The following is a 12907-nucleotide window of genomic DNA, read 5'->3' on the forward strand; positions in this document are numbered from 1 at the left end:
TGAAAGCAATTAGAAGAACCCAACATGTTTCCTGAGGTGTTTATCTAATGTTTACCACTATTATTATAAATAGTAGTAGTAATAGTTATACCATAATTAAAGATGGGTTTTTTTAATGAAAAGCTGGTGTAGGTATAAAATTCTTTATTTTGCTACCTTGCCTGATTTTTTCTTTTAAAGTAGGAAATTTGTTTCACATATCACTGTGTTTCTAGTGCTTAGCAAGGCACTTAGTAAATGTTGATTTAAAAATTGAGTTTAGTGTTTTAGATTATGTTTGACATTAAGCTATCATTTGTCTTGTTTAATGTAATAAAATTCAGTAGTGGGACAAATGAAGCAAAAAATTTTGTATAGTGGGATGCCTGACAAGTTCTTGACAGTACTTGTTGGTGCTATGGTTTAATTATCTTTTGGTATCTCAAAAATAGTGTACTGTTTTGGGCTTCCCTGGTGGCGCAGTGGTTGAGAGTCCACCTGCCAATGCAGGGGACACGGGTTCGTGCCCTGGTCCAAGAGGATCCCACGTGCCGCAGAGCAGCTGGGCCTGTGAGCCATGGCCGCGGAGCCTGTGCGTCTGGAGCCTGTGCTCCGCAACGGGAGAGACCACAGCAGTAAGAGGCCCGTGTACCGCAAAAAAAAAAAAAAAAAAAATAGTGTACTGTTTTAAAAATGCTCAATTATATATCAGAAATGTAACATCAGGTTTCTGTCTTCTTTTAATTCCCTTGATACCGGTGTTCTCTCTTCTCTGTGGTTCTCGATTTTTCTTACCACACTGGATTTCTTTTATATATTAATTTCTCTTTTGTTCTTCTTTTCTCACTCCAGCATTTCTCCCTTGCTTCAGTAGCCCAAGAGAGAGTTTTATATTGCCCTCAACTTAAAAAAATTTCATAACACCCTTCTCCACAGATGTATACACAGATATAAATAAAAAGTATTTGGCTTAATTTGAAATTTAGGAGTAAAAATTAAAATTTTATTGCCTAACTTAAATCAGGCCCATTCATCTTAGCATAGATGTTCTCTGAGGCACAGTGGCCCAGATGTGGTGGTAACTATTTTGCCTACAGAGTAGTTAAATGATCTTTCTAGGGATTTTTAAACCATTTTCCTGCCAAAATTAGAGGTATGGCCATTGTTCACATGTAATTGGTACTCTCCTGTGACATATTAAACCCCCAAACTAGCCCTATAGGGAAGTTCTTTTGGGTTTGTGTCTTGGTGATGATAGTTGGGTTTTTTTCCTGTTGTTTCTTCCTCTTATGCTGTGCAACTACTCAGTCTCTCTCTGACTGCCTTCCTTCTAGGGCAGTCTTCTCTGTCTGTATTTTATGCCAGTTATGTATACTAATATGAGTTTTAAAAGAAACAGGCTAAAGACAGTACAGAAAAGGAGTGATGCAGGAGGAGCATTTCACCTAATTGCTGGCGTCTGTAGGCAGTTTTTTTTTTTAAAACATTATTAGATCTTTTTTTTTTTTTTAATAGGATCTCATATCTATTCTTTTGGTGGGGAGTGCTGCACTGGGTTTTCCTTGCTGCCTGCAGGCTTTCTCTAGTTGCGGCAAGAGGGGGCTACTCTTCGTTGGTGGTGCGCGGACTTCTCATTACGGTGGCTTCTCTTGCTGTGGAGCACGGGCTCTAGGCATGTGGGCTTCAGTATTTGTGGTGCATGGGCTCAGTATTTGTGGCTCACGGGCTCTAGAGCGCAGGCTCAGTAGCTATGGCGCACCGGCTTAGTTGCTCCGCGGCATGTGGGATCTTCCCAGACCTGGGCTTGAACCCGTGTCCCCTGCATTGGCAGGTGGATTCCCAACCACTGCACCTCCAGGGAAGTCTGTAGGCAGATTTTTATTGATACCTGTAGAAGATTGGCGGTGCCAGAGACTGTAGAAATAGATGCTGTTGACCTTTTCTGTGAAAGATAAAGTGCTTTTAAAAATCACAGGAATGTTTTTGTAGTCAGTAAAAACCACTTAAGTATGGACTTATGATTAATCACTTGGACTACTATTAATTATGTTAATATGTAGCTTATTTCAGGTCATTAATTTATTGCTGAATAATTGTAAGATTTTCTTTTAGTTAAGATTCATCCTGTGTTACAACAGTGTTTTTCCTTTTTTTTTTTTTCTATGAATTTATTTATTTTTGCTGCACGCAGGCTTTCTCTAGTTGTGGTGAGCGGGGGCTACTCTTCGTTGAGGTGTGCGGGTTTCACATTTCGGTGGCTTCTCCTGTTGCGGAGCATGGGCTCTAGGTGCACAGGCTTCAGTAGTTGTGGCTCACGGGCTTAATTGCTCCATGGCATGTGGGATCTTCCCTGACCAGGGCTCGAACCTGTGTCCCCTGCATTGGCAGGCAGATTCTTAACCACTGTGCCACCAGGGAAGCCCTGTGTTTCATATTTTAATAAGTGTGGATTTCTTGGCTAAAACCTTTCATTTTAATTTTTTATGTGGTGATTCTACCTTTAGCTTTCTGAGGAACCTCCATACTGTTTTCCGTGGTGGCTATACCAACTTACCTTCCTACCAACAGTGTAGGAGGGTTCCCTTTTCTCCACAACCTCTCCAGCATTTGTTATTTATAGACTTTTTAATGATGGCCATTCCGACCAGTGTGAGGTGGTATCTCATAGTTTTGATTTGAATTTCTCTAATAATTAATGATGTTGAGCATCTTTTCATGTGCCTACTGGCCATCTGTATGTCTTCTTTGGAGAAATGTCTATTAAGGTCTTCTACACGTTTTTCGATTGGGTTGTTTTTGTTGTTGTTGAGTTATATGAGCTGTTTGTATATTTTGGAGATTAAGCCCTTGTCTGTTGCATCACTTGCAAATATTTTCTCCCATTCCAAAAATATGGAACACTTCACGAATTTGCGTGTCATCCGTGTGCAGGGGCCATGCTAATCTTCTCTGTATCATTACAATTTTAGTATATGTGCTGCTGAAGCGAGCAGTGATTTTAATCTTTTAAATTCAGTCATGTTTCAACTAAAAGATCTGATCACTTGTAATCTCCCTAGCCTGTATGTAAATTTATCATGAAATTTGTGCACCTACTTCATGTCTTTGTTGTCATGGTGTATTTGATTGATTGTAGTATTATATCTTTCAGTGTCTCTCAAAGGATAACTCAACTACCAAAGTGTACAAAATCTGCTAATAGGTTAGAAAAGAAATACTAGGGTAATAATATTTTTATATATTACTATTTCTAAACATTCTCCTCAATTGCCAGTGATATATTTGTTAAGAAAGTAATTATTATTTCTTTTAATATAGTCCTGTGATTATTTCATTATCTCTATTTTATTTTAACCATAGGAAATTGCTGATAAAGATGGGAACAATAAAGTTCTGTCTTTTACTATCCCTTCCTTATCCAAGCCTTCAATATACCATGAGGTAAGTAAGACTGGAAAGGTAGAATTTTTAAAAATTATGTTGAGTAAAAGTCAATTTCTTACTAGAGATAAATATTCCTAACACATCTTTACTGATTTGTTTCTTAATGGAGATGTTTGTTATTAGTGATATAAAGCTGAGCTGTTGTCAAGGGAGAGAGAATGTAATTAATGGAAAATTTTCCTCTAGTTCTGGTTTATTTCTTTTTCATTCTTTTACCAGTATCATTTTTGGCCTTTTTTTTTTCAAAAATATTTTCAAAAATCTTCTTTTAATTTTTTTGTCTTCCATATTAATTAGAAATCATCTATGTTAGATTGATTTATTTTCATTATTTTTTAGGAAAATAATTACACTTCTGATTTTTGCTTATATTTGTTTGGTTGAAGATTGTGACAACACTGATAATTATATAGGTAGATGCCTCCTGTTGAGCTGAACTCCTTCTGCCTGCTCTCTTTAAGGACATAGGCTTTGAAGCAAGCTTCTTGTCTGTAGTGGCCTTCAGTGCATAAACTTGAGGAAAGCGCTTAAAGAAACTTTACCAGTAGTGTAAAAATTGAAATCCATTTTCTTACCAACAAACAGTATCCAGTTGCCTCATAGCTCTGTGCAACTATTTATTTTCTTAATTAATTCTCCTGGGGCTTTGTTTTGTGTTGAAAATAGAATGCCTCCTATTTAACCAGGGCTGATTTTAGCATAGAACATTTCTGAGTAATAGATTTTAACTGTGTTCCATGTATCAAGTTACAAAATAAAATGGAGGGTAGTGAAAAGTTTACAAATGGATGGTTCTTCTAACTTTAGAAACATGAAATCAATTATGTCACTATTAAAGAGACATTTGATCATAGTATTCTTGTTTGTGTTCCATAATTATAACTCTCTGCACCTTGCTTTCTTCAGTGTGGAATGAGATTAATGAGAGCACCAACCTTCCTGAAGTTAGAAAGACCTCCAGGTTTGAATGCATAGTCCCCAAGAGTGCTCTGAGTTCTGGAAACAAACAAATTAAAGTTGATTCATTTGTAGCCTTTATTCTTTTCAGCGACTTTTCTTATTCTGTCCTAAATATAGATTCAGTCCATAATATTTCAAAAAACAAAGCACTGCATTTTTAGTTTTATATATTGTATAAATACTTTTTAAAAGGAGCTGTAGAATGTATATAATAGAAAAATGGAAGAGGTTTTGAAATGGAAGAAATGGTCTGAAACTGTCTTTTGTTGAGACAGGATTAAATATCCTCACATGATATAGATTTTTACTTCATTTTAGAGACACAGTCTCATACTTTACCTTGTTTTTGTAGCCCTCAACAATTGGATCCATGGCTTTGACAGAAGGGGCATTGTGTCAGCATGATCTCATCAGGGTTGTTTACAGTGATCTGCATCCACAGAGGGAAACATTCACTGCACAAAACCGGTAATGGTCAAAACTGTAGACAGTAGGGCTTCCCTGGTGGCGCAGTGGTTGAGAGTCCGCCTGCCGATGCAGGGGACACGGATTAGTGCCCCGGTCCGGGAAGATCCCACATGCCGCAGAGCAGCTGGGCCCGTGAGCCATGGCCGCTGAGCCTGCGCATCTGGAGCCTGTGCTCTGCAACAGGAGAGGCCACAACAGTGAGGGGCCCGCGTACCGCAAAAAACAAAGCAAAAAAAAAACTGCAGACAGTAAAAATTGTTAATTTATGCTTAATAGTTATCTACAATTACTTTGGTTCAGGTTTGGTGTGATAAAAGACAAAAGTTAAATATGTCATACTAGTGAAATACATCATAGCAGTGAAATACTCATCCATAAACGTAGCAGCTCTTTGTTGATCAATAGAGAGTTGTTCACAGGGGCCCATCTAGGTGATAGATAGAATCTGGCAGATTGTCAGGTGGTGCCAAAGTTGGCCCTAGGGAAAAAGAGGTTTCCTGCCTCCCTGCTTATGAGTACTATAAGTACTTCTTTCCATTCCCTTGGTAGCATGTTTCTGCACAAACCATTTGCACCTTATTATGGAACTCTTCTGGCACTTATAATGGAACTCTTCTGGCACTTATTATGGAACTTTTCTGGTGTTTTTCTGACATTACCCAAGATATTATGGGTATTTCACATTTCAGGATTATTTTATGTTTCAGTCATGGGGGCAGTCTCACTTCATACCCATTGGTAAGCAGGTTGTCTCTCAAATGGAGATTTTCTAGTCCCAAATCCCAGAAGTTGTTGCTAGGTGGCACTTACTGGCTTCTACCATAAGCTCAAGTCTGTATTCCACACAGGGCTGTTGTTCAGCAAATTAATGACCTTGTAGGCTTGGACAATCTTATTGATCCCAGTTTAGCATGTTCTATTAATATTAGAGGAAGGATGGATGGATTTACATGGCTTCTGTTTTACAATACTAGATAGGGGAAGTGTTCCTCAGACACAGACACAGTATCTGTTCCCATAATGCATTCAGGTAAACGAGACACAGTCACTTCACATAAAGTTCACCCAAACTTTCACCTTAATCCTATCAATCATCGCAGTCTTATAGCCTTTCAATCTAGCCATTACCAACAAAGAGAGCCTGTGTCACCAGCCTCCACTCTAAACAACTTATCAGGTATGACATAGGTTACTTCCCAGAAGCTGAGGGCAAAGGCTAAAACTTTCTTTGGGCAAGGCCAAATTTTTTACCATACATTGCCCTGCATGGTTATTGTGAGCAGTAAATGAGATGATGCTCAAAACATGCTTAGCACAGTGCCTGGAACATAATATATGTTAGTGATACTGTTATTATTATTCTTTTTTACAAAATGTTTGTTTATTTATTTATTTGGCTGTACTGGGTCTTAGTTGCGGCCTGCGGGATCTTTGGGATCTTTGTCGTGGCATGTGGGGATCTTTAGTTGCGGCATGTGAACTCTTAGTTGTGGCATGTGGGATTAGTTTCCTGACTAGGGATCAAACCCAGGCCCCCTGCATTAGGAGTGCAGAGTCTTAGCCACTGTACCACCGAGGAAGTCCCGATACTATTATTTGTTATATAATATTTTATGTTCATAGTAAAATAGTACTCTTATCTTATTGGTTATAATATTAGAGTTATGGAAGGACTATAGGATCAAGCAGATTTCTAAATTATTGACCTTTGATCAAGTGCTTCAGTCCGGAATTCCAGTTCTTCTTAAGGGTCTTTCCAATATTACACATATGATAGAAAACACAGTGGCTTCCCTTGTTTCCTAACATATTGGAATTCAGCTTTAGTGATTGTTCTTTATTAGCCAGCAGGGTGCTGTATAACACCTGGAGAAGGCCTTATCCCAACTTAAAGTAACAACTTAATTTTTTTCTATACAGTTATATTGGGGTACTCAAATCATTTAATAATAGAAAATGTATATTAGAATAGTGGTTCATAAGTACTGTTTGCAGACTAGTTTGCATAAATCATCTGGTTACCTGATTCCTTTTTTGTTTTCTCATTTTAATTTTTTTAAGTATAACAATATATACTTGTGGTACATTTAAAATAGAACAGAGTATAAAGTAAAAATAGGCAAGAGTACAAAGAGAAAAGTATATGTCCTCTTCCCTCTAACCACCCATTTCTACTCTCAGTAGTTAAATTATTAGCAGTTTTTTATGTGTCCTTCCAGAAAATTTTCATGCATGCAAAAGCATATATTCAGCCTTAAACACTTGCAGACCCATACACACTGGATTCATTTCTACATGTTGTACAACTTGCTTTTTTTTTTTTTTTTTTTTGGCCATGCCACGTGGCATGCGAGATTTTAGTTTCCCCCACCAGGGATTGAGCCCGCACCCCCTGCAGTGGAAGCGTGGAGTCTTAACCACTGGGCCACCAGGGAAGTGCCCATACTATCAGTTTTTAACCACTCTCATTCTGACTAAAATTTAGATTTTTTCCAGTTTTTTTAAACACTCTAAAAGGAACACAATATTTTTTGTATAAATATTTGCATGGGAGCACCAAAGTATCTGTAAAATAAATTCCTAACAGTGAAATTGCTGTGCTAAAGAATGTCTGCTTTTTCAGTTTGAGTTAGTATTGCCAAATTACCCTCCCCAAAACCAAGGACTAATTGAATCTCCTACAAGTAGTTTGGGAGTGCCTCTTTCCTCATACTAACCCCCAGTACTGGATATTTTCAAATTTTTTAATCTTTGCCAATCTGAACATTAAAAATTGATGTCACATTATTTTACTTAGCATTCCTTTAATTATGACTAGGCTTGAATGCTTTTAATATGTTAATTCATTAAGTATTTTTTCTTGACCTGTGAACTGCATATTCATGTCCTATGTCCATATTTCTTTTTTTTTTCATATTTTTTATTGAACTGTGTATTTTTTTTTCTAGTGATTGGCAAGGATTTTATTTGTTTATTTATTTATTTTGTTTGTTTGTTTGCACCGAGAGGCTTGCGGGATCTTAGTTCCCCAGCCAGGGATTGAACCCGTGCCCTCTGTAGTGGAAGCACGGAATCTTAACCACTGGACCGCCAGGGAATTCCCCGAGAGTTTTTTAAATATTGAGGAAACTGCACTGTGTTTTATACTTGTACATTTTAAGTTAATTACTGACTTTTAAATTTATTTTAAATTAAGATATAATTCACATACCATAAAATTCACCCCTTTACAGTATACAATTCAGTGATATTTAGTGTATTCACAAGCTTGTGCATCCACCACCACTAGCTAATTCCAGGATGTTTTCATCACACTAAAAAGAACTCCCCTTTCCTTCCTCCCCAGCCCCTGGCCACCATGTATCTCACTTTCTATCTCTATGGTTTTGTATATTTTAGACATTTCATATAAGTGGAATTATACAGTATGTGGCCTTTTGTGGTGTCTGGTTTCTTAACATGTTTTCAAGTTTCGTTTATGTGGTAGTGTGTAGTTCCTTTGTATGACTGAATAATATTCCATTATGACAATATACATTTTGTTTATCCATCCATCCATCAATTGATGGATATTTGGGTTATTTCCAGTTTTGGAATATTTATGAATAATACTGCTGTCAACATTTGTTTGTTTACAAGTTTTTGTGTAAACATTTTCAGTTCTTTTGAGGATATACCTAGTAGAATTGCTGGGTTATATGGTATTTATTTCATTTTATTTTACTTTATTTTATTTTTATTTTATTTTTATTTTTTGGCTCCACCACATGGCATGAGGAACTTCCCTCACCAGGGATCGAACCCATGCCCGCTTCAGTGGAAGTGCGGTGTCTTAACCACTGGACCACCAGGGAAGTCCCTATATGGTATTTAACTTAATACTTAACTTTCTGAGGAACTGTCATATTGTTTTCCAGAGTGGTATACCATTTTGCATTCTCACCAGCAGTGTATGATAGTTCCAGTTTCTCAGCATCCTCACCAATACTTATTTTCCATCTTTTTGATTATATCCATCCTAGTGGGTATGACAATTGGTATCTCATTATTGTGCTATTGTTTTGTCTTTGCTGTATATTTTACTTTTTTGTATAGCTGACTGTATCAGTAATACGCATACACACACACCCTTTTTTTTTTCAGTTAAATATGCATTAATCCTACAGAGCTTATTAAGAAGAACTGCAATCTCCAGCTCCCTCTCCCTTCCACTTCTCCCTTCCCAGATGTAACAACTTTTAACCAGTGGTTTTCAGCCAGGGCACTTCTGCCCCCCAGGGAACATTTGGCAATGTCTGGAGACTTGTTTGGTTGTCACAACTGAGTGGGAGGGAGGACTGCTACAGGCATCTCAAGTGTAAAGGTCAGGGATGCTGCTCAACATCCTGCCATGCCTGGACCAGCCCCCCACAGCAAAGACTTATCTAGCCCCAAATGCCAATAGTGCTGAGGTTGAGAAATCTTGCTTTTAATATTTACCTCCACTTCTTTGAGTAATTTACTGCTTTTTAATGTTTCACTTTGGGGCATTATCTAATAACTTATCTCTAGGAAAGATAAAAATTTAGGTTGTTACCTCTCTCATTGTCCTATCTTATGTTGTAATTATGGGGAACTCATTATTTAGATTTCTCATCATTATGAATGATCATTGTTCATCAGAGCTATTCAGGCTGGGCTTTGTGATTAGTTTATTACTTTTCCTTTCCTGCATATCTTTTTGTTTTCCTTGAAGTTCATCGTTGGCCTTTTGTTTTCTTTGTTTACTATGTGCTTTGTAATTCAACCCTGCAAATTTTCTATCAGTTTTCTACATAGCCTTCCAAGACTTCATTTACACCAGTTATTTTCTCAGTTTTATCTCAGAACCTTTTGACTTACTCCAATCTGGACTGTGTTGCCCTCTTTGCCTGGTGTACACATTATCTTGGGATCTCCCCTCACTCTTATCCTGGGAATTCTCTTTGTCTTTTTCCTCTGTGGATGGATCCACTGTTTCCTGCACCCTATATCCTCATTCTTTGTTCTTAGTATTCTGAAATTCCATGGTGGTATTTCTTGGTGTGGGTTTATTTTCTCCTTTGTGCTGAGCACTGTGTGGACCTTTTCTATTTAGAAACTCATGTCCTTCAGACTGGGAATTTTCTTGAATTATTTTTGTTAATTAGTTTAGGCTCCCCATTTTATCTGGTCTTTTACTATTTGTCTTTTATCTATCTTGTCTTTTATTATCTTTCTTCTGGAGCTTTTATTATTTGAATGTGGGAACTCCTATTGTGGTCCTCTTTCCTCTTCCATTCACCATATCTTTTTCCTTTTGCTTCACTTTCTGTGGTATTTCCTCAACTTCATCCACCAATCCTTTTCTTGAATTTTTAATTTCTGTCATCATATTTTGTATATCTAAAAGGTGTTCTTGTTTTCTGAATGGTCTTTTAAAATAGATCCTTTTTGGTGTTTTTGTTTTTTTTATTTTTTGAAACAACATCTCATCTTTTAGAATATTAATGATAATTAGCTTTATTTTTTCCTGTTCTGTGTTCTCTGTGTCCTCCAAATTGTGCCCCCACCACCCCCCATTTCTTTATTTTGATCTCATTTTCATGTTAGTGAAGTTCCTCAGGTGTCTGGTAATCCTTTTTTCCCGCTTATGTTTAAAAGTAGGGGAATAAAAAAAATGAGAAGCTATGACCATGTTGGTAGGGCTAATTGACAGTGAACTTCACAAGTTCTCACTGGGCCATCCAGCTGGGGAACTTCCCAAGTCCATATCGTTAAGTCTTTCCTCTTAGGTTGGTCAAATTCCCCAAAGAAAACTCTTCTAGTCTCTTAACCAGAGGGCTTGCTGCTAGCATTCTGTGACCACATGGGGAAGGAGGACTTGAGGTCTCAATATCCAATAAGACCTATTTCACTTAAGTTTTCTATTTTCAGTGTCTTCCCTTCCTCCCCCACCCCCCGCCCTGACCCCAAATCATAATTGTGCCTGGTGGTTCCCAGGTAGAAATTTCTCTTTTATCCTTTCAGAAAATAAATCTTCAATTTCAGAAAATAAATCTTCAATAAACCTAGCAGCATAGAGAAGGAGAAAGGATCTGAAGATGTGCCTGCTTCCACGTCAGACTTTCAACTCACTTTTTACCTTTTCATTTTGAAATAATTTCTGGCTTTTTTGTTTCAAAAATAGTACAGTGAGTTTCCATATACTCTTCACCACCTATGGGAAGCTTTTTAGACAAACAACGTTCCTGGGTCCTGCCCTCAGAGATTCTAATTGGGTCAGTCTGGGTTGAGACACAGGAATGTATTATTCCAAAATGTCCTTAAATAACTATAATGTGCATCCAGGCTTAGGAGCCACTTTCTTAAAGATTAGGAAAGCATTCATTTATTCATTCAATAAAAATTAATTGAGCAGTAATAATGTATTAAACACTATGCTGGACACTAGAGTTAGAGATGAATAAATCAGGGTCTGTGTCCTAAAGTTGCTTATTACTAAATAGATAAAACAGAGGTAAAGACAGAGTTGATTTAGTGGGATAAATGCTGTATTAGAGCTACACAGATAAAGGGAACAGTGTTTGTTTGTTTTAGTTAGAAGAATTAAGAATGGCTTTATGTCTGAGATTAAAGTTTGGGCCAGGATTTGAAACCTTAGCAGGAGTTTCCCAAGTGAAAAGTGTGTTCTAATAAGAAAGGGTAGCATCCATAAAAGCAAGGAATTATGAAAGGTTATGGCATATTCATGGAATGGTATAAGACTGATGTAGTGTGGTGTATGTGGTAGACAGTAGAGGGAGGTAAGGGTGGAGAGGTAGGTTGAGGGTGGATTTTAAAGGACTTTGTATGCCATGATGAGTTTGGGCTTTATCATGCAGTCAATAGGAATAGTGGATTAATGTAGCATAGAGGAGTCATCTGTTCAAGCATGATGGGGGTTTTCCTGAGGAAGAAAATATAGATAGCAGCAAGAGCTGTGACCTTTAATAAGGCAAATGGAAATAGGGAAATTATTGAGGAGGATATTACAGTAATCTGATTGAGAAATTATGAAGGTCAATATTAAGGCATTGTTGTTATAACCATCAAACGAAGAAATCATTTACTACAGTCTGTAAGTAGAAATAATCGTAATCCTTTTTCCTTGTTTTTGTTTTTTCTAGGTTTGAAGTCCTGAGTTTTCTCATGTTATGTTATAATTCTGCTATTGTGTATATGCCTGCTTCATCTTACCAGTCTCTTTGCCGAATGGGCTCCAGGTAAGAAGAATAATTATCATTAACCTTCACACATACTTATTGAGCACATTCTCTCTGGTAGGCACTGTTCTAACTTCTGGTGATATAGCAGTAAACAAAACTCAGGGAACTTACATTCCTATAGGAATCCTATCATCCCTCATGCATCATGATTTCTTGAAAATATTTCAGTTACTAAAGAAGCATTTTCTAGCTCAACATTGAGCTAAGCCAAGATGTTTTAGGTTTAGGGTGGTTTAGTGATATACCTAGTCACTGCCTGGATGCCTATTTTTATAAATCACTTTGAGTGATTTGAATAAATAGTTCTCTATGTAGAGAAAGTCGTAAGAAACATGAACTTTTTCCTTTATATATCTCACAAATAACTGTCTGCTTTGGATAAGATTAGCAGTGACATTAATTATGTGTATGTCTCATTTGTATTTGTATATTCTAATCTTTACTAAATCAGAATTTCTAATAATTTGGACAAACCCGAGCTGAAATTTGAAATTTCCACTGTTGAAAAAAAAATTAATATAAATGAGTTTGGAGACAGAGGAGCAGAATTTTAATTATAGAAGGAACACTCAGTTTATCCTGCCCAGTTGATTTTCATTTGAGGAAACTAAGCCCCCACAAAAGTTAAATGCTATTTTAGTTTTTCTATTGCCTCATAACAAATTACACCAGAATTTAGTAGCTTAAAATAGTATGCATTTATTATTTCAGTTTCTTGGGGTTAGGAGTCTAGGTATCATTTAGGTGGACCCTCTGCTTAGGGTATTACAAGCTGCAGTTAAGATGTTGGC

At 37.0% G+C, this 12907-nt stretch overlaps 1 protein-coding gene and 1 non-coding gene across 8 annotated transcripts in view; one reads left to right on the plus strand and one right to left on the minus strand.

The window, feature by feature from the left end:
• HYCC2 (hyccin PI4KA lipid kinase complex subunit 2) overlaps positions 1 to 12907 on the plus strand; it is a 73383-nt gene that overhangs the window by 33668 nt on the left and 26808 nt on the right. For all 7 annotated transcript variants that reach the window (XM_060016326.1, XM_060016324.1, XM_060016325.1 and 4 more), the window contains 3 exons: positions 3340 to 3420; positions 4736 to 4851; positions 12018 to 12113. In XM_060016326.1, coding sequence (XP_059872309.1) covers positions 3340 to 3420; positions 4736 to 4851; positions 12018 to 12113 — 293 coding nt within the window. The remainder of the gene's footprint in view (positions 1 to 3339; positions 3421 to 4735; positions 4852 to 12017; positions 12114 to 12907) is intronic.
• On the minus strand, positions 2866 to 2972 carry LOC132428830 (U6 spliceosomal RNA). The gene has a single exon (XR_009520222.1). It is a non-coding gene; the product is annotated as a U6 spliceosomal RNA (small nuclear RNA).

Source organism: Delphinus delphis, chromosome 7 (assembly GCF_949987515.2).
Source record: "Delphinus delphis chromosome 7, mDelDel1.2, whole genome shotgun sequence".
In the NCBI taxonomy this organism is placed as follows: Eukaryota; Metazoa; Chordata; class Mammalia; order Artiodactyla; family Delphinidae; genus Delphinus; species Delphinus delphis.